At 40.8% G+C, this 23,460-nt stretch overlaps 2 protein-coding genes and 1 long non-coding RNA gene across 9 annotated transcripts in view; all 3 read right to left on the reverse strand.

Annotated features, from left to right (window-relative positions):
* Window positions 1-174: 174 nt before the first annotated feature.
* LOC124298560 (uncharacterized) lies at window positions 175-2,530 on the reverse strand. 2 transcript variants are annotated; one of them, XR_006906840.1, is made up of 3 exons: window positions 1,768-2,530; window positions 935-1,691; window positions 175-604 (listed from the first exon to the last, which is right to left on the reverse strand). It is a non-coding gene; the product is annotated as an uncharacterized LOC124298560 (long non-coding RNA). The 2 variants fall into 2 exon arrangements; XR_006906841.1 differs by having other exon boundaries at window positions 931-1,691.
* Window positions 2,531-2,767: 237 nt separating this feature from the next.
* Window positions 2,768-4,431, reverse strand: LOC124298557 (uncharacterized). Its single transcript, XM_046750727.1, has 3 exons — window positions 4,153-4,431; window positions 3,947-4,077; window positions 2,768-3,882 (listed from the first exon to the last, which is right to left on the reverse strand). The coding sequence occupies exons 1-3, from the start codon at window positions 4,228-4,230 to the stop codon at window positions 3,456-3,458; spliced, it is 636 nt and encodes a 211-aa protein (XP_046606683.1). The 5' UTR covers window positions 4,231-4,431; the 3' UTR covers window positions 2,768-3,455.
* Window positions 4,432-4,895: 464 nt separating this feature from the next.
* LOC124298531 (serine/threonine-protein phosphatase 4 regulatory subunit 1-like) overlaps window positions 4,896-23,460 on the reverse strand; it is a 131,450-nt gene continuing 112,885 nt past the window's right edge. For all 6 annotated transcript variants that reach the window (XM_046750656.1, XM_046750657.1, XM_046750659.1 and 3 more), the window contains 8 exons: window positions 20,740-20,852; window positions 13,040-13,182; window positions 11,868-12,017; window positions 9,418-9,588; window positions 9,012-9,304; window positions 7,750-8,869; window positions 7,345-7,618; window positions 4,896-7,234 (listed from right to left, as the gene is read on the reverse strand). In XM_046750656.1, the coding sequence (XP_046606612.1) occupies window positions 7,119-7,234; window positions 7,345-7,618; window positions 7,750-8,869; window positions 9,012-9,304; window positions 9,418-9,588; window positions 11,868-12,017; window positions 13,040-13,182; window positions 20,740-20,852 (2,380 nt within the window). In that variant the 3' untranslated portion in view covers window positions 4,896-7,118. The remainder of the gene's footprint in view (window positions 7,235-7,344; window positions 7,619-7,749; window positions 8,870-9,011; window positions 9,305-9,417; window positions 9,589-11,867; window positions 12,018-13,039; window positions 13,183-20,739; window positions 20,853-23,460) is intronic.

The raw sequence follows: 23,460 nt of genomic DNA on the forward strand, positions 1-23,460 counted from the left end.
GTGGTGGTGGTGGTGGTGGTGATGGTGATGGTGATGGTGGTGGTGGTGGCGAGTCTTGCAAGCCACTTGCCAGCCACTTGGTAGCCACTTGCTGGTAGCGCGGTACGTCGAGACGGCCGGAGACAGGCCCGGTTAGGCTTGCTCTTGCTCTTCTCCTGCATGCGGTCTTCTTTCACCCCTTGCGCCCCGCTTCTCGCCGACGCGATCCTCCCCCGCGATCCCGCATACTTCTGCCTATCGCCTATACAGATCGAAGAGACGAATAGGACCGAGAGGAAGCCTCCGAAACCGCGGTCACTCATCGATAAATATTTACGATTTCAGCTCGGACGATCGACCAGATTGTGCGGACAAAGTCTGGCAGGATTCCTTGTTTCATTGCTCTGCTTTTGTTTATTCGCACGCTCGCTGCAGGCAAATGAAAATTATGAGGGCTCGTAATGTTTTAGCGAATGAAATAAGAAATTTGTTGCCATTTTTTTTTTTTTTTTTCTTTTTTACGTCATTCTTGATTTCTTCTTTGTGTTACCGCTACACTTGCACTATATTTCTATGTGTTGTATATACCCACCGACCGTTCATATCTCACGTTCCGAGTAGAAGGCTGTAATAAAAAGAAGACGATAAGCCAGAGAGAAGTATTGCAACTTGCCATCTGTCCTGATAAATGTTGTTGTACTCGACGTATATAATGCAAAGAAACGAAAAGAAGATATCGAGGGTCTAAAATTCTGTCAAAGTGTATGTATAAAAAAAAACTATAGTTTTCTGACACTTGACACTGCGCGCTCTCGGATCTTCCCCTCCACTTGCTCTGTAAAATTCTATTTACATACTCATATCACGTTTACGACATACGTGCGCGGCCCGCGAAAAACACAGAGACACGAATGTAATTTATTTCGCTTGAGGCAGGATTTTGTATCATACCTACTTAATTAAAACGAACGTGGCACCGGGGAATCGGCAAGAAAAAATGCGTCCGTCCCTAATCCTGGACGATTTACGAACTGCTTTGAAACTGGTTCCAGTGTGCCACGGTTCCAAGGTCTCTGGAATGTAGCTATTCGCACGAAATCGATCAGGAGAATCAAACGGAGAGCGAGCTTTCGCCGGTCTTTCGGACCTCTTATGTGTGGTTAAGAGTTAGCCTCTCAAGTCCAAGAGACCTTCTTCCTGCTTCGTCCTTTCTGAAAACAAGATATACATGTACATTATATATGTAATATGTGTAATTATATTTATATGTTACAATTATATTTATAATTATATTAATGTCGATTCTAGATCGTGCATCTAATTTTCGTATACTTATATAATTTTGTCGCAAAAGTATTTCAGCGTTCAGCGCTGCATGGTTTCGGTGTATTATGGTCGGGCGTGACGGAGCGATTGGTGCAGGGTGATATTGTATGCCCGAGGACCAGGTGCAACGGTGCTGGAAGGTGATCCCGTCTCAGCTGCGTCCCTGATCTGGGCGTCGACAAACTGAACAAACTTAAAGTTAACAGGCTCGAGTCTTCTATAGCCGCTCCACCGGCCTCTGGCACACCTGTTCGCTCAGGTATGCGGGGGTCTCGCCGGGCCCTAAGGCCCCCGCACTCTCGATCTCCCGCTGCTGCACTCGCCGGTGGAAGTCACCCGGTGTTCAAGTAGCTTTCTCACAATTCAAACGGGCCCGATGTCCGCGGCTGAAAAATAAATCGCTCTGCTCTCCCAAACTGTTGCAGAACGAACGTTGTATCACGGCAAACTTTAAATACGTACCATCCGCCAACGTAATCTTGAAATTAAACGCATGGATTCTCTGGCTTTAATCCGAAAAGGAAGGCATGTTTCGCAGACCTCGAATCACCGCCAACGTTCGGATTTACCCGTTACTGCCCATGAAAAGTATAATGCTCGCAAATCGAGAGACCGTTCTTGTCGGAGTTTGAAACGCTGGACCTTTCGTCGGTTTCGGCAGTCGGCGCAACCTGAACACTCGATCTCGGGGATCGCCCTCGTTCAGGCGAGTCGGGAGAACTAGGGTGAAATCAGGGGAGACCAGGCTTATACCGAACAGGTCTACCGTCGCGCAAGAATCGAAGAGAGAACCAGACAATGGGACGCCGTCCGTCCAGCCCGCGTTGATGCGCTTGACTCTCTCTACCGCCGTGCAGCTCTTATCCGCTCGAAACGCATTCGTCGGCTATGTTATACCTACCTCGAGTGAAAACGAAAACGGAGAGAGGGATGGCAGGTCGTATCGTGTGCGTTTCACCCTAAAGGTGTGATGTGGACTTTAATTCGAACGCTTCTAATGCCCACTCGGATATTGTATACTTCGTTGCGAACGCGGAAGTAGTCGGAGATATTATTAGATTTATTTTGTCCATATATTCTTCGTTGCCACGTGCTTGTTTATTCCCAACTTTGACGCTTGACGCCGGCATATACATGTAAATGTATATTATATTGTATCCCTATGTATACCCGTTGTGTGAAATTATTCGTCGTCAAATTAATAATTTTATCGCCGAATAGCGAACTGGCAGAAGTCCCTGAATGCGAAGATAAGCTTAAATTAATTTTTAAGTATGTTACACAAGCATATAAATCAGCGACCGGCGGTTTCATAACGAGCGGAATTACCCATTCCATATATGTTCGTAGTATCGTCCGATTATCGCGTTTCAATTCTAGCGAAACAAATGCTCTTGCCTCCACCCGACTTCGGTAGGTAACTATTATACCTATGTATACATGTAAGTTAAAAAGACGCAGATGTGAGAACTTCATTTATTTCTCCACTTCAGGTTAACAATGCAGGTCGGCCAGATACGAGGAAGCCATTTACACGGCTTCGCGAGGAATGACGTAAAATTTTACTGCATTTATCATTTATACTTCAACGTTTCCTATTCTTTGCAAGCATACATCGTGTAACGAACATGTAAATACTTATCTTATTAAATATTTTACATTAAATATACAATACTACATTAAATCCCTGAGTTTCCTGATGCGTTCGACATTCCATTAAGCGTGGTTGGTAATTCACCCGCATGTACGGCAATGGCGAAGTGGTTATTTAAAATTCGAAGTTATGAGAAAAGTTGCAATAAACAGAAACATACGAACTCAGCGATGAAACGACGTAAATTTCTCAGAAGCGTTCGAGTGAAATATATTACACGCTCGTTGCTAACCGTTCAAAATAGATTCTAGGCCATCAATTTTTCAGTGAAATTGAGTACTCGGAAGTACCGGTACGTTAAAGAAATTTTTTACGCGAGTTTCAGAGGAAACTGTTGAACGATTCACTAGATATGTCGACTGAAATTCACTTACATTGACTATGATCGTACCACTCGATTCATTTTGGTGGAATGCTTAAGTGTGATGTAAAAAAAAAAGAAATGAAATCTGTAGCTGTAATCTAAACCGTCTTTATTAATTCAGAGTCCCGCTCTTCAATGCTCGTCAACAAATCTTAAAACTTGTTTGAGAACAACAGTCCGGTCTTCCAAGCTGCGAAATTTGAACAACCGGTCACCGTTCGTGCAAAACGCTTTTTGTAAAGTTATAATCGGGTCGGCGAGGTTATTGTCGATAGAAAATTTCCAGACGTTATCGAAATAGACGAAATGTACTTTGCCGACTGTTTCTGGTCGGAGAGAGGCGCAGACGTGAACTTTTTTTCCCAGAATACGGGAACACGCGTTCATCGCGTCGATAATAAAGGAACACGTTTTGGCGAGAAGCACATCGTAGTCACCCCGCCAAGTCGTAGGCTCGGCGTAATTATCTAGCTTGTCGATAAGCAGCGCTGACGGTAGGGAAGCGAAAGTGTCCAACTCGACCAAAAGCTCCATCAAGCTCTTATGATCCGGCAGGTACCTGAAAACAGTTAAGCTCGTTATATACAGTCGAATTCCCCGTTTTTATTTCAGTGTGAACTTACATGAATTTGATTAATTGGAATGTATCTACACATGGTTTAGGGCCATCGTGATATTTTGGCGGCAGAGACTCGATCGGATTCTGAGTTACGTAAATAACGCGGCTTCCTTGTTTCGCCCAATGTGCAGCCCCCTGTGTTAAGAACATTTGGATTGATCTTATCGTTTTTTGAGTTGATCGATAAAATGATAACTGGAATATTAGTACCTCAAACATAAAGGTTTCCGTCAATTCTGGTGGACCGCAAATCAGGGTTCTTCTCACACGTTCTATATTCGAAAACATAACCTATAACTTGTCCTCGCCAGTTAACGTATCAAGTTGTAGACTTTATCTATTTACGGATTTTACATCTGAATTTCTTTCTCAACCTCAGGTACCGTAACAATTAAAGATAAAAACATGTTTGTGTTACACAAATGTACCAGCAACGAGCCTAAGGATCCCCAATTACTTTCAAACAGAACACGTTGCGCATGGACTAGCATAGTGCGTTCCGCGATCAGTGAACGCAGACCAACGACGCATCGCCATCGGTAACGAAATGAAAGCAGATTTATGTACGTTTGGTTGCAGCTTTGCGGGCGCGCTGCTGTCTTCTCTGCTCTACGTAACTGTTATAACCGAACGTCAAGAACTTTCTGCCGAACCAGTATAAACGTTGATTGAAGAGTACGGATAAGAGAATTCGTATTATTCAAATTTTCACGGCAGATACAGGTTAAAAAAAGTGCAGTTAATTGGGTAATAATCCTAAATCCTGAAATGTTCAAAAGACGAAAATCAACTAATTGTCCGCAATCAGATATGAAAAAGTTACAGTCAATGGTATCAATTTTTGACCGTAAATCAACAATTTTATCGTTAGATTGAAAACCGTACGCCATCAGATACCTATGTCTGATGAAATATTCCATTTTACTAAAAAAAAGTAAAAACAGCACATAATATTTGTAACAAATCGATTAAGGTTTATTGTTATCATTACTTTTCTCTTCTTTTCGCATTCATTATCAAATACATAATAATATATTATACACAATGTTTTAAACAAACACTTTTCATAATATTCACATTGATGAACAAGTGTTGTTGAAATGAAAAATACTTGTCAGTTGTTCCACGTTTTCGTAAATTGGATTCATTTCCCAATGATTGTCAAACATCGTTGTATGACAATCATTGGCGTTCTTTATCACCATTCATCATCAGTCGATTTCTATCAATTATTGTATCATATTATTATTAAAAGATTGACGATATCTCTTAGTTTGTAATATATCTATACATACCTATGTTAGGGGGGTACACATAGTGATCTCGGTTGGTTTGTTCCACGTACAAAAATTTCCAAGTGATGGCATTATAATATTTATATGAGCTACGTATCGGTGTTTCGTTTCTTTCGTTCCTTACCACTTTATTGTACATTATTTATACAGCCATTTTCAGTGCCTCCCTGTACTCTATATTCTAAATTATTATCGTTATTATTTCTATCATCGTTATTGTTATTATTATTAATAATATTATTATAACGGCTAGGATATCCATCAATAACATTATATGAATTGGTATAGTAAAACCAGTGAATCGCCTAAGATACATACAAAACTTGACAATTCCGGATAACTTACTATTATTACAAATTCTATAAGTAAGGACTGTTATTTTTAATTCACGGTCGGATCCTGTTGTATATTTCGATGGTAATAATTTGCTTTAACTAGAATAAAATTATTTCCAAAAATTTGTTTTACCTACGGAATTGTTTATCATTTTTTCTCTCGTTTTTGCGATGCATACGTATCACCTAGGATATTACTAATATCAGCCGTTTTGCACAAGACCTTAAGTTTCTTAACTAAGTGTCAAAAATTCAAGATCACTAATGCCACAAATTTGTTCGCTTACTAGTTGCACTTTCTCATAGATGCGCGACAAAGGTAACACAGAACAAAGGAAAGAGAAGATAATTATTAATAAGAATGCGTGATAATTGTTTTCGTCGTCTGTGCACATGTATTGATTCAGCAAGAGCAACTAGTAACTCGGATTATTTAATAGAAACATTATTGATAGTAAGAAATCTTCGCCCGATACCTTGACGGCTTGATAATCTTATAAGTTCTATCTATGACGGTCACAATGATGCACGCTCGAATACCTTGAAGATTTTTTAGTGTTTTATTTTAATCCGAGTTTGTCTATTTAGTTCTTTTAGTTTATCATTCTCGAGGATTTGTAATGTTGAAGTCGATATCTTACCCTATCTCACAGAATATCAAGTTCGCCAGTAACTCGAATTATTACGTATTATGTATTTTATGTTCACTAGACGGTATAGTTATGTATAATAATAAAGTAGTGGTAGTAGTAGTAGGCAATTAAAACTTGAGCTTAGAGTTATGTCTTCGTCCAATCTTCTGAAGTAGGTTTACTAAGCCTAAGCTTTCACTCGGACTCCAGACGCTTGACTTATTATACTAGATATATTGCCGGTCCACAACATATTTTTCGTAAGATTCGTATCTTTTCATGTTTTGGTCTCTTTTTTTCTTTCTTTCTTTTGCTCATTGTTTCGTTACGAGAGGATTGCATCGCACTGGCGCGAAAAAAGGAACAGTCGAGTCAGATAATGTTCGGATAAATTCGTCATTTCAATGTACTTTCGGTAGTTCAGGAAATCGTGAAACAATACGAGTTTCAACGCTTGCAAAGAATGAGTGACAGCAAGAAAGAAAAAAATTGTCGGAAGTGAGAGGTGAAAGAAATCCGGTTCGTTATCAGGTATTCTAATGCAAATGACTTTTTATACACCTTTCTATCTACGCTACTTGTGTCTCGTCGAGTTTTACAGCTCGGCATTGGTAGATACCGTAGCATCGATATTGATTTATTTGAAAACAATAAATTTAAGGACAGACGGAGAGGGGAAAATAAACAGAAAAATAGAAGATAGTTAAAAATAAAAGTAAAACAAAAATAAAACATGTATCTCGCATTCAAAATTGGACAGGTATAGCTTTGTTGCTTTGGCGTACATTCATTCAACGATAAAAAAAATCACAGAGACCGAATCAAATCGCAGGTAGGAGCGCCGAATGCTACGCGACAAGTCGAGGTAAATGCACTGTCCATCTAAGGTAGGGGTTCAACCCCTTGTCCAAGTGCTATTGCGTCCTGATTAGAATAGCATGTTCGCGAACATCGCGATCAACGTCTTGTCTCAAGTGTTTCAATTTCGTTTTCACAGCCTCCGCTTGTTCCGGTCCACCCTGCCATTCGGCTGCAAATTAAAAGGGAAACAAATTTTTTTATTGTCGTTCTTTTCTTTCATTATTAAGTAAATACCTGGCTTTACTTAAAAATTGCATTGAAATATTTATCACGACTCACGTCCTCGGGTGGCAACGTTTCTTGCTAACGTTCTAGCGACCGCTAGCCGGACGTTTGGTACAGTGTCCCACGAGAGGTCGATCAGATGAGGTAGCATCTCCTTGGAAAATCTATCGGCGGTAATTGCACCGTTTGTTATCAACTGAGAGCACAAAATTCCGTACGTTTGCCTTCGCGTCCATTTGACCGAACGCGGTAACATGTGGCCAAGTTCCTGCACCAATGCTGTGACAAGAGCTTCGTCGACCGACAGGTGGGAAATTATCTGCGTTACCTAACGGAATCGTGAAAGAGAATGTTATAAGGTTGCACGTATTCTTGTTTCCCAAGATTATATTACCGCCTATGACGTACGAGCTGAGGGTTATACTCGACTAAAATTACGGTATATTACTTAAATCTTACCAAGGCTAAGGCGACTGTTCGAACGGCTGCGATTTTATCGACAAGTAGATGAAGCGAGAGAGGTGCAATGTACTTGGAAACATCGTACGGATTGAACAGAGTGACGGCTTCGAGTAGCTGGTTAGCGAGCTCCTCCCTGAATCGCCAGTTCCATTCGGCATCGGTGACCAAAAAATTGTTGAGTCTTGGTAAGTATTGGCATCTCTCGGAGGGTCTGAGAACCTTAAGAAACGTGGCCAAGTGTTTAAGCGCCCCTATCCTAACTTCGTCCAAGTCTTTAATGAACCCGTCATAGATCGGTACCAAGTCTCTCGCGGCCAAATCCTCACCGAGTATTAACGCAATCTCGTGAATACTGGACGCTAAGGTGAGCCTGACTTTCCATGGGAGCGCGCTTGCCAGCGAAAGATAGGCATCCTTCAAAAGTGGCCAGTTATGCTTTTCCAGGGTGAGGGCAACGGCCGGGAAACTGAAGGCACAGTGCTGCAGTATTTCCGAGTCAGTCTGGACAACCTGCGTCGTTTCGGTCATAGAAACGAAGTAATCGATGAGAACCTGAGGCACTACGCACTGGTAGTTGTCACCTGCCGCGTTGCACTTGTTACCAGAGTTTCCGTTCGCGTTTTGGTTGATGTTTTTGCGCTCGTCGTAAGCGTCCCGCACATCAATTGTATCGTTTAGCAATTGCGAGCTATTTTCTACGCTTACAGAACCACTCACATCGTCATCCGCATTGTTTACACTGTCATTGGAAACGGGCTGATTTTCCTTTTTTTTGTCCAAACTAGGGGCCTCTTCCTTTGCGTTACCATTCTCCGAATTCGTGGGTCTGCCAGCCTCGACAAGGTCCGAATCCAACGGCATATCCGGGGAAATGTAATAGAATAGAAACGGGTTGAACTTGTCCGTGTCGTCACTAGATCCGGATTCCTCTGTGACAGTACTTTCCGATGCGGGCTTGAAACCGTCCTCATCCTTATCCCGATTTCGCGATCCCACCATACTCACAGGTGAAAATTCAACTTCAAATTTATCGTTGTATTCATCGTACTTCCTGCTCAAACAACCAAATGAAGAGGTTTCGCAGAAGTTTAACGTGCGAGGATTTGAGTACGACAATCTATAAGCGAAAAAAAAAAAAGAGCTATTCTTAGGAAATTTCACAATACCAATAAGACCTTGACTACATCTTTCACGATAACTCGTAACTTTCACTCACAATCAGAATATATTGATTCCAGCTAAATGTAAATACCACATACTTGTTGTATCTCAGCTCCATGCCTTGTTGATTGGTAAAGACAACCTCGCCGTACTGGTTGTATGCCAATGCTGTAAATTGTTGAGCAAAAGTAGAGATGAACGGCCCAAGTGTCTGAAACGCAGACAATCGGACCCACTTTGACACATCGCCGAGAAGGGCAGCGAACACAGGCGCCAAAGTATGCTGTCGATGATGGAGAGAGACGCAGCACGAAACGGACATTATAACTTCAGCACATGCTTTTCTGACCCCCCACACATCGTCCGTGCATAGATCTATGAACCTTGGAAGCTGAAAGATAAAACAAATATGATAGTTAGAGATTAGAGGAACAAAGTAGGGAATTTCTGATTCACTACGGATGAATGATATCGATTGAAGAAAGTATCTACCGCCACACTAACCAGTATCGTTTCGATGGACTCTTTACTAACGGCTGCACAAAAATCAGCTAGATTAGCAGCGCAGACTTTTCTTACATAGAAAATATCATCTGAGCATAGCTTTGCGAATCTGTCGAGGAACAATCTCTCCGTAAGTTCTCTTCCGACGAGTGGAGCCATCTTGCACATGAGCTGGAGATTGAAATAAAAACAAGGCTTTAAGTATGCGTAGAATTCGATTTGGAAAGCAACCATAATATACAGCAAATTTTGTCAAACAATAATTTACGCCCTATGAAATAAGAAAATCAACTCTCTGTGACCAATAAAGGGTGTAGGACCACAACATTGCATTACACTTTCTGTCACACTCTTTCTACTTTACTTCTCACTCACTGCTCTTACTTTTTGTCTTTATCACACGACAGTGTCCCACGTTGAAATTTCACGACCGTACCGTTCCGCTCATCAAAGCTGGCTGTGATATGATTTTCATAAGGTCACATCACAACCACTCTGATGGGAGGAACAATGAGCCAGGCCAGACAAGCGTTACGAACGGAGTAAGGTCCTGGTTTCTTCGTGTCGGTATTTGTCGAATTTGTATCTCAAAAGAAGAGTGTTCAGTGTCGCACCGCTCATCAAAGCTGGCTGTGATATGACCTCTGATAATTAGCATACAACAGCCACTTTGTGAGCAGCACGAACACTCCGACGAACTTTGGATGATATCCGTCATCTTCAACGTAGGTGTATATACTTATACGTACATATATATGTACAGATTTATTCATTGTACCCAAGTATTTTACGTTTCTAGGACGATAAGAAGGGCAATCCAACTCGTCAAAAATGGCTGTGATATGAATCTTTAACAACACGTCACAACCATTTTGACGATTGGATCACTGTTCAAAATAATCAGGCACCGTAAGAGCATCCTTGAGGAAAATTGGACCAATTTTTGTGATATTAATCTTCCTTGACCGAGTAGCAATCCAATTTTGAGGCATCCGTAGGTAACGCGATGTGTAAGATTGTAATCAAAATAATTGAAATTAAACAATTTATTAATATCCTACACTGATAACAGTATACATATTGAGGTATGAATATATTATTAATAATTAGTAGTTTGATTGACGACTGATTTTGTGGGCCAAGCTCATCAAAGTGGCTGTGATATGAGTTAAAACATTCCACAACCAATTTGATGTATCGGACCACAAAAAAGTGTTTGCGTGTTTGTCTTTAAAATAACACACACGTAATGAACCTTTACTTCCTCTCGTGCGGCAAAAATCTGCAGCAATAGGTGAAATCGGACACAATTTTGCTCATCAAAGCTGGCTGTGATAGTCGATCTCTATGACAAACCAACTTTGATGGTAAAAGCATGCCGGGCTTTTCCTTGAACAACCTCTTTCTCTCTCACTTTCTCTCTCTCTTTCTCTCTTTCTCTCTCTCTCTCTCTCTCTCGTGCTTTCGTGCTCTCTTTTCTTTCACTTTTTTCCCTCACTTTCTCACTCTCTCTCTGTCTCCCCCCCATTCTCTCTCTCCCGCTCTCGCTAGCTCTCTGTCGTACTCTCTCGCCCCCACCCCACCCCTTCTCGTTCTCTCTCTCTCTCTCTCTCTCTCTCTCTCTCTCTCTCTCTCTCTCTCTCTCTCTCTCTCTGTCCTACTCTTTTTACCTGTCTCTCTCACTCTCTCTCGCTCTTTTTATCACACACGCTGTTTCAAAGTTGCACATCAAAACCAAATATCATCATCACAGAGCAATCACCCATAGTTACCAACAACGGCAATACTGTTGCACATTCTCTATATTTTCTGCATCTGCATATAACTGCGCGCTTGTGCACTGGAACATTCAACAATCTGATTTTAACAATCGAAAAATATATATATATACGTATATAAATGTATATATAAGTATATAAGTATATAAGTATATAAATATATATATATATATATATACATATATACACACACACACACACACATATATATGGATATACCTAGATATGTCAAGATAAGAACGTAATATCGTTGACCAACATTTAACCGTGCAACAAAGATCGTTCAACGAGTCACGAATCATTTTATTCAATAATTTTTCATCTACGAAAAGAAAGTCGATTGATCGTATGGGGCAAACGCCACATGAAAGACAAGGTAGTGAGACGCAGGTGCGAGATGAACATCTCACTACCCATGTCTTTCATGCAGAATCCGCCGTGTTAGGCAGCTTCGATGGGCGTAGCGCCGGGGGAGGAGGGATGGTGTGTGTGTGGGGGGGGGGAGGGGTGCATACAAAATAAACCGTATGGTAAAAAATTACCACCTATATACATATACATACATACACACACACATATATATATATATATATATATATATATATATATATATATATATATATATACACGCAGTTGCACGATAATCGTAGTGTAATGGTAATTCAGACTTACGGCTATCGCTCCCGTGTGAATTTCGACCGATGGATCGTTGACGAACGAGAGTTCCAAAACAACTGGACAAATTAGCTCCTCAATCGGTTCCTTTTCCAACAGTCCTCGTTCCATTAGTACCAAAAGAGCGGCCTGTGCAGTTTTCCTAACCTGATAATAAACAACAATACCCACATTATCACAAGTTTACTTTCACCAGTCGTTTAAAGACGGATGGTAAATTTGAAATCGGGTAAAAATTGAGAATGATGTCGTACCATATTTCTTATAATTTCAATATTTTCGAAAGCCTGTTGTAACAAAAACGTGACTAAATTCATCCTCGTCGGTTAGTCTGGTTTTGGGTAATCTCAATGCTTTTCTCAAATATTTCTCGACACTGTTTTAGCCAATCGCTTATACGTGCAATATTTTTATAGAGAATTATAGAGAAATACGTTATACGCGTATGTAATATTTGTTAATATACATACTGCGAACAGGTACGAGAGTGAGAGATAGAGAGATAGAGAGAGAGAGAGAGAAAGAAAGAGAGAGAGAGAGAGAGAGAGAAGAGGGAGGGAGGTGGGAGTAGGTAGAGTATCGTACGAGTAGGATATTGAACCTCATGCTCGTGCTCGTCCGCAGTGTTTCGAATTAATAACCGTCGAAGAGAAGCTAATAATTAAGAGACTCCAATTTGCATATTAATAATCCTCAATCCTCATCCCGTTGCACCAGCTTTGACCGACTCCGCGTCTTTATAAAGATCTTTTAAAGATTATTGCCCATTTTTCATACACCTAATTGGACATAGGTATACATATACATACATCGAGCTATAAGTTGCCCACCTGTTGAATGTATGTATACCGGGAGTCAGAATTCAGACCTAATCTCGTCATGCCAAAGTTTCAATTCCAATGAGGAAACGAGCGTTCCGCAATTAACTAACGTCATCACGTATATGTATATAATAGTCAGAATAATTCAAAGAGACATTATGACGTCGCGAGCTTTGTATTCACACACACACACACACGATGGTATAAAAATTGAACAAATGTGAAATATTTACCCTCGTGACGTGACGTGGACGATACGATACGATTCGATTCGATTCGTTAAGACGGCAAGAACGCGAAACCCTGACGTAATAATGTATAATTAAAATCGATTGAAAACAAGCGAACCTGGTTGTCGTCGTCTCGGAGGTACTTGATGACAATTCCCAGTAGATGTTGAGGAAGTACATGCCGAAACCGGTTGGGAGCCTCCTCGCATATCATCGCGACGTGGGGCACCTGCTCCACGAGTTCCGACCTCACCGTAGCTTCTGCACAGAAATGAATGAAAGAAGAATTATGGTACAGGTATATCGCACGTTATCTATACAGACAACGAGGATGGGCGTTGCGCGATGGGAGGGGGAGCCGTCTGCGACAATCAAAGGTCGTCTGCACGATCAGCGTGTGCAGGACGAAAATTAATTACAAATTATCGAAGACTAATACCGTATGCCGATACCGTCCTGGGACACCGTTGCTCGAGGAGTTCATCGACGCATAAAATCGCCTCATCGTTACAATCCACTCACAATCAGCTATAGGAACGAAATCCTGCACGTATAAATATCGCTTCCCTGCACGTGCCGCACCTCCGTTACGTTATAACGCGCGAGCGCATTTCTTTCTTTCTTTCTTTCTTTCTTTCTTTCTTTCTTTCTTTCTTTCTTTCTTTCTTTCTTTCTTTCTTTCTTTCTCAGCCTTGGCTCGACGATTAATCGCGAATGTCGATCGTTATTTTTCACCAAGAACAACGAATCGACGACGATATTGTAAGAAAAACCGACACCTCTGCACACCGCTTGCAACAGCACTTCGGTCAGGATGCGTTGCAACAGCTTCGCTCTGTGCGTACGATACAAGTGTGTCCGTGTGTATAGGGTAGGTACACCCCGCAGGCGGGAGGCACATCTGCTCGGCACAGTTTTTCAAAATACCCTTCGGCCCGGTGTTCGCGGGTTTCGTCGGGGGAACGAGGCGAGGCGACGCGACGCCCCGTTTGCACCCTCTGCTTATATATATACGAAACGTATTTACCACCTATAACTCTAGTTTTGACTTTGGAACATGCGACGCGTACCGAAATGTTGCGTTCTCTACATCGCCTACGCCCACGCCTGTGAAACTGTAATAATGTAGGTATATAATATACATATCGGCATTCGGCACGCATGTACGTGACAAGAGTGAAGGACGTAGAACGAAGAGTGAACGATTGCAAAAATCGGTTATCGAAAATTTCGAATTCGAACTATTATTATTTTGCATAGTTCAGAATCTAAACACGTATCCCCCCCTTCCCGCCTCTCTATACAAATTTGATATCATTTCTATTTCTATTTCATACCTTGAAGAAATAACAAAAAACGCGAGAATATCGATATACATGTATGTACGTATATATATATACATTAAGATACAGAGGCTGCAATGAATTGATTGCAGTTGGTGAGTAAATAGTAAGCGATATTCAATATCGTACACCGATTCATCGAATGACTTGCCGTACATTCCCTGAACAATATACAAATGTTATCTTATACGTACACGTGTATAGAATACATATGCATCACCGCGTTACATCGATGAGACAACAAAAAGCAAAACGACCAAATCTCTTCTCACTCCAAAAGAGCGCCAAAACCGCGGACGACAGATATTTGAAACCACTCGACGCGACGATGGACTTTTACACGCGAGGAACGTAACATAAATGTAAATAAATACAGAAAGATCTTTTCAATAAATACGTTGACTTCCATACCCGTAACGAGAAATAAATGAAAGGAAAATTTTGAAACGCGCTCAGCTCAACGCGATGCGTTCGCGACGAGCGCGTGGGCGCGACTGAAGTCGAAGTAGAGTGCATACGGCGCAACGGGATCGCACCATCGTCATCGTCATCGTCATCGTCATCGTCATGAGGATCCTCATCGGGCACCTTTCCTTCGATGCTATGCAGCGGCGTTTCCTTGGCGGGAGGAAGGAAGTCTGTCCCCACCATCGTTGGACGAGGAGAGGAGAGGAGAAGAGAGGAGGCTGCGAGAAAGAAGGGACACGTGGTTGGCGGTCCGGATCCAGGAAGGACCAAGAAAACGGCAGCAGCCACGAGCTATCAATCACCGAACGGGGGCGCGTTATCTCAATTCTTCCTCGTCTCTCCTCCTGCTCGACGTTGAAACAGCGCCAGCAGGGCACCTCGAGGAGGGCTTAAAATATCCGCCTCGCAGGTTGCGATAGGTTGCGTTAGGTTAGGGTTGTAGGTACGCAACAACAACATCTTCCAGCCTTGAACCCGATATTTCAACGTAACAGCGCGGAAGGCTTACGAACAACACGGGTATGCAACCAATAAACTGCACAGGTTTTACTTCATACCGTTCATTATAGATTTTCACCCCACTGAAAACGGGAAGAATAACTCAAAAAGTTACATCGCTTCAGGTTTTTTCTTCAACTCGTGTTTGTAGTTTCATTTGGAGTTACACTTTCGTTTAACTCGAAATCCGGTATGCTATTCTTGATTCGAAAAATCCTATGCAAAAAAGCGATTTCTTGCTTCCATTTAATGTGTATCGGAGCGAGATTCGAGAATAAATACAAACAGGGAAAGAGAAAATTGAAAGCGGAAATCGTGTTCGGAGGATATATATATATATATATATATATATCAGTTTTGTTAGCTATTCTTTACAAAATGGCGACTGCCACACAGAGTAAAGTTTCGCAATTCAATACTAAGCAAATTTTTGCAACATATTTTTCTGCGACACTTAATTCTCACTTCAAAAGCACGAGAAAGTAAACAGACTTTATACTTTTTCACCCCCAACAACAAGTAACCGTACGCGAATAAAATACCTTCAAACTCTCGGATTGTTGGTCTAAATTAAGAAAAGTTGATTAACTAGACAAAAGCAGGATATCAAATATACAACTTGCAGCTGCATTCTCGCTCTGTTTCACCTTTAACGTCGAGTGCTAGAGCGCTAAACAGCAAAATTCTACAAATTTACCATCTATTTCCGTTCTCCTACAATATCGGCAAAATAAATTTCTAACATAGTTTGAAAAAGTTTGATAATCGATTCCATCTCACACACGTTGGGGTTGCCGAAAGAATAAATATAACAAAAAAAAAAAAAAATACATGCCACACTTTGTAAAAAAAAAGCCTCGAAAATCCGACATCCCCAAAAATTCTATCAACCGTGATTTAATACCTTCCTAACAAGCTTCTAGAGAACGCAGACGAGTCTTCGATACGAGTAAACGTCAGCTGCATCAGCCGTATAAGGTATATAAAGGTTGCTCTTATTTTATTATCCCCCCCCTACGAGATCCTCACAGACTCGCACCGCAGAGATTATTTATAAAAATTCCGGACGAGTAGCACGTGGCGAAGCCAAGCTGCCGATGGGGGGGCGAAGAAGACACGGAGAGACACTGCGAGCGAGGATGTGAAACAGAGGGAGGGGGGGATCATCTCGCAGGGAGAAACACGCGGGCGGAATTATATATTTTTAGACAAATCTCAAGGATTCGGGGGGCCCGGGACGCGTGCTTCGAGGCGTCAAAGACGGGGGCCCGTGCCTAATATATATATATATACACACATCCACATACAAGGGCTGCGCGTAGTGAGCGAAGTGAGCCAAAGATGCTGGACCGAGACTATTTTGGTAGCGCGTGTAACTACGCCGGCGACCCCCCTTCGACTAAAATTCTTCATCTTCCGATTCCCCCTCGACACGTGCTCGCGACGTTTTTGCTGTCCTGGCACCCCTCTGTAAGCTGTCGCTTCGTATCAGCCCCCCGACATGCAGCGGGTGCCCCTCGAGTCCCAATCTTTCAACTCGCAAGTCGACGACGTCGAGTTTCAGGACGACGGGCTTTTCTAATTTTCTCACATCTTGTTTGTGACAATATAGAAATGAAAATCAGTCGTCGTCTTGCGTGCGAAATCTGTACAATTTTCAACCATTTTACCAAGTCGCCAATTTCTATATATGCTCACTTTTCTCTTCAACGTTAGAAAAATGGCAGACGGGATGCAAAGGTTTAGAGCCTGCCTTGGACATTTGATCTTAAATAACTTTTGAAAGACTGGATCTTTCGTAAAATGATAAGAGATCTTTTTTGTAGCGCGTTCGATTCTCTACAAAAATACGTTTCGGTCTCATCTGTACGCAGGCGCGTTGACGAGTTACAAGATTCCCAATATTAGAAAATAAAAAAATTTTCTCGTGTTATTTGAATGGGAGATAAAAAAATCGCGATGACCCACCTCTCTCAACATTAATATTCAGAGCTGAAACTCGGAAGAGAATCTTTTTTTTGTCATTTCAATCAATACTTTCGACTTCAATAATAAAAAAAAAAAATAAAACCAATTTTTTCGATTCGTTCCAACACCCGTAATTATAAAAGTATCGATGAGAGAATCGTTCTCTCTGCGCGTAACGTATTGCACACAACGTTATGTTTGTTACGCGAAGGTGAAACGAACGTCCCAACATATCCGTGGGAAGCGAAGCTCTATTTCGAGAACGAGGAAGCTCAACGGCCACCTTCCTATTACAATACGCGGTGTTTTAGTATTATACACGTTGAACGCAATCTTTGCGTAGAGCTCTATGCGATCACAGCTCCGAAGCAGACGCGAAATATAGATTATGGTAATTCCGTTTCTCCGAAACTCGCTGTAGGTAATAACTCTTCTCATACGCGAGGCTTTCAGGAGCTTCAAATCTTTAAGCTCCGGATACATAACGTGCCTTAACGTACGAACAATTTATATTTACATATAGAGAAATAAAAAAAATTCTGTCATCAAGTTTGTACAATTTAAATGTCGGATGAAACGAACATCGTAAGCAAAAATAAAAAAAATAAAAAATGGATACGAGAAAGAGATAACCAAGGTGGCGACAATTTTTTCTTAAAAAAAATTCCCCTACTTTTCCCGTAAAAAAAAATTCAAAATCCCTTCGACTCATTCCCACGAAACTTGGGCAACGTAGGGCAGCTTTTGTAACCAAAAGCTCCAGAATTTGTGCACATTGAATATATAAATATGGATTTAAAAAAACACGTAGTGTTGTTTCCTTTTGCACAAGTAATTAGAAATTGAACGATACAATTTCCGAAGGTTGGATATTAAAAAAAATTACGTTCTTTCTTACGGTCCATCATAATTTCCTGACTTCTCCCTGTCTGTCCGCCACTTTGGATAACATCTCTTTCCTCTTTTTTCTCTTTTGACGAGACAAAATAATGATCGAGATCACAATCGTTTGCAATAATTTCTATTAACATCATCGAATGATATTGCGACATTAATTTCGGATTAACAATAAATATCTTCGGCGACACTTGAATTCGTCATCATATTCGGTACAACACTGAGAAAAATTTCATTCGTTACGGTACCTAGAAAAATTCAGTAAAACAGGTATCGTTAAAAAAAAAAAAAACTGTTCGTATATTGTTGAAATAACGAAAAACAAGGTCCGCCTAACCATTTTGCGCTATCGTCGATCCTTTTTTGATAATCGCAACGCAAAATCAGTTTCTTCGGTTTACTCTACTTTTTTAGCCAAACGAGTCTTTGACGTCAATTTATCGTTGCACGAGCGGTAAATTTTCGCAACAGCTACAATAAAAAAAAGAATATGAAAGAACAGTAAAGGATACCAGACTTTCCGGTAACGGCTAAAAAAAAAAAAACTAATTTTCATTTTCTATCTAGAACTATGTTTTTCGATTGTGATAAAAAATGAAAATGGTCAAAGACTCGGCGGTAACCGGAACTAAAAAATTTCTCTCGGTGAAATAATGAAATCCAAATTATACGTTAATCGTGTCGTTTGTCCAAAGGCTCTTTAAAGGCAGCAGGTAATATACGTGTGTGTGTGTGTAAGATTATGGCTGCCCCCCTCCTCCTGCGGCTCGGCCGCTGCTCCCGAAACCCCACGTTGGACACATCCGGTGTGGCACGTGCGCGACCGGAAGTATAGCGCAGCCTGTCGTCACCTCCCTCCCTCCGACCCTCCGACACGTTACACGCGTTATAGTTAGTTAGTCCTGCACGTCCTGCACGTCCTGCGGAGTCGCGATGTCGCAAAGAAGCCGCCGTCGCCGCGTCTTGTGCGATTAATTAATGGGCCAAATCGCCGGCACTCGTTATATTATATATATATAAATGCACAAGTTTTATTTATAGATCAATATTTTAAATACAAATAGTTTTCGTCTTCGTACCTACAGCATATGAAATATTGGTATAATTTAATACCATTTAATTTCATTTTTTACAAACTCGGAGAATAAATATCGTACGAATCGAACTTCAGTTTAGAAACAATTGGCCAAACGGTTTTAGTTATCAATTGTTCCGTACACTGGGCGGCAATTCAGCGCAGAAGTTCTCGTAATTTCATATTACATATACGGTATACTCGTATTTCAAAATTCCAACTATTAATCTTTAATGGTAATCACAATCCGACAATTAATCGCGGTCGTTATATCATACTGTTTATATACAAATAAAACGTTACAACAATTGTTACCTATGTAGATACGAAATGACGGGATACGCGTAATAGTTAAGATATGACGATTTGTTTCATAATCGCGAACCTTTAAGATGGATAATTCTTCAATTTTCCAACTTCCGCAATATCGGACATCGAGTATAACATCTTTGCATAAAAATTCGGATTGCGACTTGCTTTTTTCTCGATTACATTTCCCTGCGTACGATTTCTATTTCTACGTCCATTTCGCAGTGAAATTACGATTTAAACCCGCGAGATACGAAATGTCTGTGCGTGTGTGTGTGCATATGTACGTAGTGTAATACACAAGCGCGTGCTGCAGGCCGGAAAGTTATAATTCAGAACGTTTTTATACTCCGGATGTCTTCTTCCCTTCCTTGCGACCGCTGTAACAACATCCGGAGTGCAGTAGGGAAAGGAACTCTACTGCTATCCTTAGCGGCGCTGCATTATACATACCACAGCTTACAGAGAGCGACGACGATGCAAAAAAAAAAAAAAAGAGCAGTTGAGTTTAGCCAAATCGAGTTGTGACCGCGGCTTATCGTCATCGCACGAGATCCGAAGAGTTGCAATTTTCCCAATCATTTGTAACATCCTTCTCCCGACACACCGCGTTCGTTCCCATTATTTCCGATCGCCGATTACAATCGATAACCGCATCCGCGCTTTTTCAACACAACGATCCAACCGCGAGAATCTTTTCCTCTCTCATCTTTTTCGAAGTAAGAATAACAATATCCTGGGATACAACGTACACCTAAACGTGTGAATCTATCTATTATATCATATATACCCAGGTACGTAATACCTTCACCGCTATCGATACCGCGGCTCTATTGTGTGATTAGGTAATAGGTAGGGTAGGTAGGTAGGTCGGTACATACGTGTTCGTATTGATTTGTGGTAAATTGCAACTTTTATTTTTTATTTTATTTTATTTTCGTTTTTTTTATTCATTTAGTGAAACTTTAACGGATTCTATACTTCCTCGGTTCCGCGCGTATTCCTACAGAGGTATATATGTATAATATTGAGCGCCGAAGTACGTTTTACTACGCGACACTTATCACACGTACACGCATGCGTACATGTGTACTACAAATTTCGTGTCACATGATACGCAATAGCATCGTTGTCGGTATTGAATAACCAAGGGACGCATGCGGGCGTCTTTCGCGATAGGTATAAAATAATAAAATAATATAGGTAAAGCATCAACGTATATAGAAGCGATAAGTTCGACAGAAAAATGGAAATCCGTACCTGGATCGGCGGCAATTTTTCCTATGGGAATCATAATCTCTTCGATTGGTAATTGGATCCCGGTGTCGACCGCATTTCGGAATATATCGACGAGTACACGCCCAACCATTTGCCTGTAACAAAAAACGCAGAAGCGCGTCGTTAGTAAAGAAGAAAAAAAAAAATTCCACGTGACATTTCACTCCTTGTCGCAAACAAAAATCATTCAAACCATGATAACCAAATATTTTATACACCCTGATTAATAATTTACGCGAACGAACCTGCGTCTGAGATATTAATTATATATAAATATATCGTTAGATATTACAACGTGTAAAATTGTAGGTATACATAAATATAACATACGGGTAAATAAATAATAATATCAAAAAAAAAAAAAAAAAAGTCAATTCGCTATAAGAAATTAAATAAAAATAAAACAAACCCTAATACGCAACGGTTGTACGTGTAATAATTATTATATTCACGAGCCGTCGACTCGGCGCAAAGCACCCGCCTAGGGGCGCCGCCCTGGCGGCGGTTTCGAGTACTTTAACCGTACACAAGACCGGAAGTACAAAGTTAAGTATCTCGTCTAACGAACCGGAAGCGGCAAGCTCGTTTAACGGGGAACCCTTCGTACAAACTTCTGTACAGCCTGTACAGCGAGGTAAGTGCTCGAGTTGTATAGAAGAAAAATTTTATATCCTATACGTCGAAACAAAACAATAAACAAAACATACGTGCATACATGGATACGACGTGCAACGATATGAGAATCTTGAAAATTATTTATACATACATTCGCGGTCGCGAATTACAATTATAATAATTTGCAGATATATTTCTATGGCAGAAAAAGGACGATACGAATTATTGTATTACATAATTGTCCAAATATTGCATCATTATTATTGTTAGGCATTACGCGATCTGCAGCAGCTCGTACTTTATCTTATCTTGAATATTATTTGAACAAATTTACTAACGAGGCAAGTACAAGTACGTAGGTAAAAAGCGACACGCGTGTGAAGATTCGTACGAGTTTCAATTTTTTTTTTTTTTTTTTTTTATCTTCACCGCAAATTGATCTTATAATCGACGGTATTAATCTTGCAATTACAGGTTCGATTCGTCCGAATTTTTTCATCCTTCATTACAAAACGATTATTTTTCTAATATCTGAGTTAATACACCGTGTGCAAAAATTACACGTGCACGACAAGGTGGAGAGACAATCGGGATTATCGTGAATCTTTCGATATACAGTTTTGCGCTCGTTCAAATTAAGGTGAGGATCATTGTTTCAACTTGATCGCGAGATATTCGCACAATCGATAAACTCATGAAAACTCATGAAAGCGATGTAGGTACCACCGGTGAGTTGTGATAATTTATTCTTACACGAATAGAAGAATAAAAAAAGCCAAACTGACGAACGATAGCTTGGGTGCGGATTTGCTTTTTTTTTTCTTTACTGTTTCGAATCGCTTTGGGATGATAGAAAATCTTGATCTCTTTCATACGACTAATGATGGAAAAAAAGGTAGCTTTCTTTGTAATATATCATACAAAAATTACCCATTTTTCGCAAACGCTTGCTGTTAAATTTAAAATTAAACAATTACCTTCAGATTTAGCAATTAAATTACTTTTATACAAAAATTCAATTGCAAAACTGAAGTATGTTTAATTTTCATCAACAATAATTGTTTCGAGAAATTAGGCAATTTTTCTTGAAAATGTAAAATATCGTTATGGATATGTATGGATATAATATATATATATGTGTGTACATATAGTTTACTTTTGTGGAAACCGTAACGATATTTTAGATTTTCAAGAAAAATTGCCTAGTTTCTCGAAACAATTATTGTTGATAACAATTAAACATACTTCAGTTTTGCAATTATATATTATATGTATATATATATAGGTATACGGATAGGTATATCGAATTGAGAATTTGCAGATCCCTGCAGAAACGCGTATTATATCGTAACGTTTCAAGACGTTGCGAAATAAATATGGGTCCGCGAGCTTACGTAAAGAATCAATCAAAGTCGCAATTAAAATATTATGAAAAAGCGCATCAACAGCAGCGAACGTGTTTTCGGTTCAAAGTCTGAAACAAGACTGTTTTTACAATAATGTTGGTTGACGCAGCAACCTTGTTCTTTTTAAAGACACAGAGAGTTTAGTACGAACATCTTTTATCTATGACGATCTAGTATAGACTAGATCGTTAAAAAGGGGGTAAGTAACGGGTGATTTCACCCTCTGTAACAATGTGTATATATATGTGTGTATATGTATATAGGTGTATGCATGACGTACGTGCAACCCCCCCCCCCCCCCGCCGTCGTTCGTATGCCTCCCACCGCCGCGACGGCGAGGCATTCTTGCCGCATTAGCCGGCAGAAAATGGTAGGGATAGCGTTCTCCAGAGTCGTTGGCGAACCTCGGTGCCGAGGACAGCGGGGGCGCCGCGGCACGCCCGTCACCGTCCGTCAACGCCCACCGCGGCCGCGCAAGCATGGCCGCCGACGACGACGACGACGACGACGACGACGAGAGTCGAGAGTCGAAAGTCGCCTGCCGATCTCTTTATTCCAGCAACAACGATACCCACCACCCATCTTTACACGCGGACGAGCGAATTCGAATTTGCGATTTTTAATTGCGTACCAAGGAACTTGTATCGCTGAGAGAAATTTTTAGTTCCGGTTACCGCCGAGT

Source organism: Neodiprion virginianus, chromosome 2 (genome assembly GCF_021901495.1).
Source record: "Neodiprion virginianus isolate iyNeoVirg1 chromosome 2, iyNeoVirg1.1, whole genome shotgun sequence".
NCBI classification, from domain to species: Eukaryota; Metazoa; Arthropoda; class Insecta; order Hymenoptera; family Diprionidae; genus Neodiprion; species Neodiprion virginianus.

Coding starts and splice junctions, on each gene's coding strand:
- LOC124298557 (XM_046750727.1), bottom strand. CDS start 4,230: ATGTTTTCGAATATAGAACGTGTGAGAAGAACCCTGATTTGCGGTCCA. Junction 4,078..4,152: donor CGGAAACCTTTATGTTTGAG/GTACTAATATTC, acceptor TTCTTAACACAG/GGGGCTGCACATTGGGCGAA. Junction 3,883..3,946: donor TTCCAATTAATCAAATTCAT/GTAAGTTCACAC, acceptor AACTGTTTTCAG/GTACCTGCCGGATCATAAGA.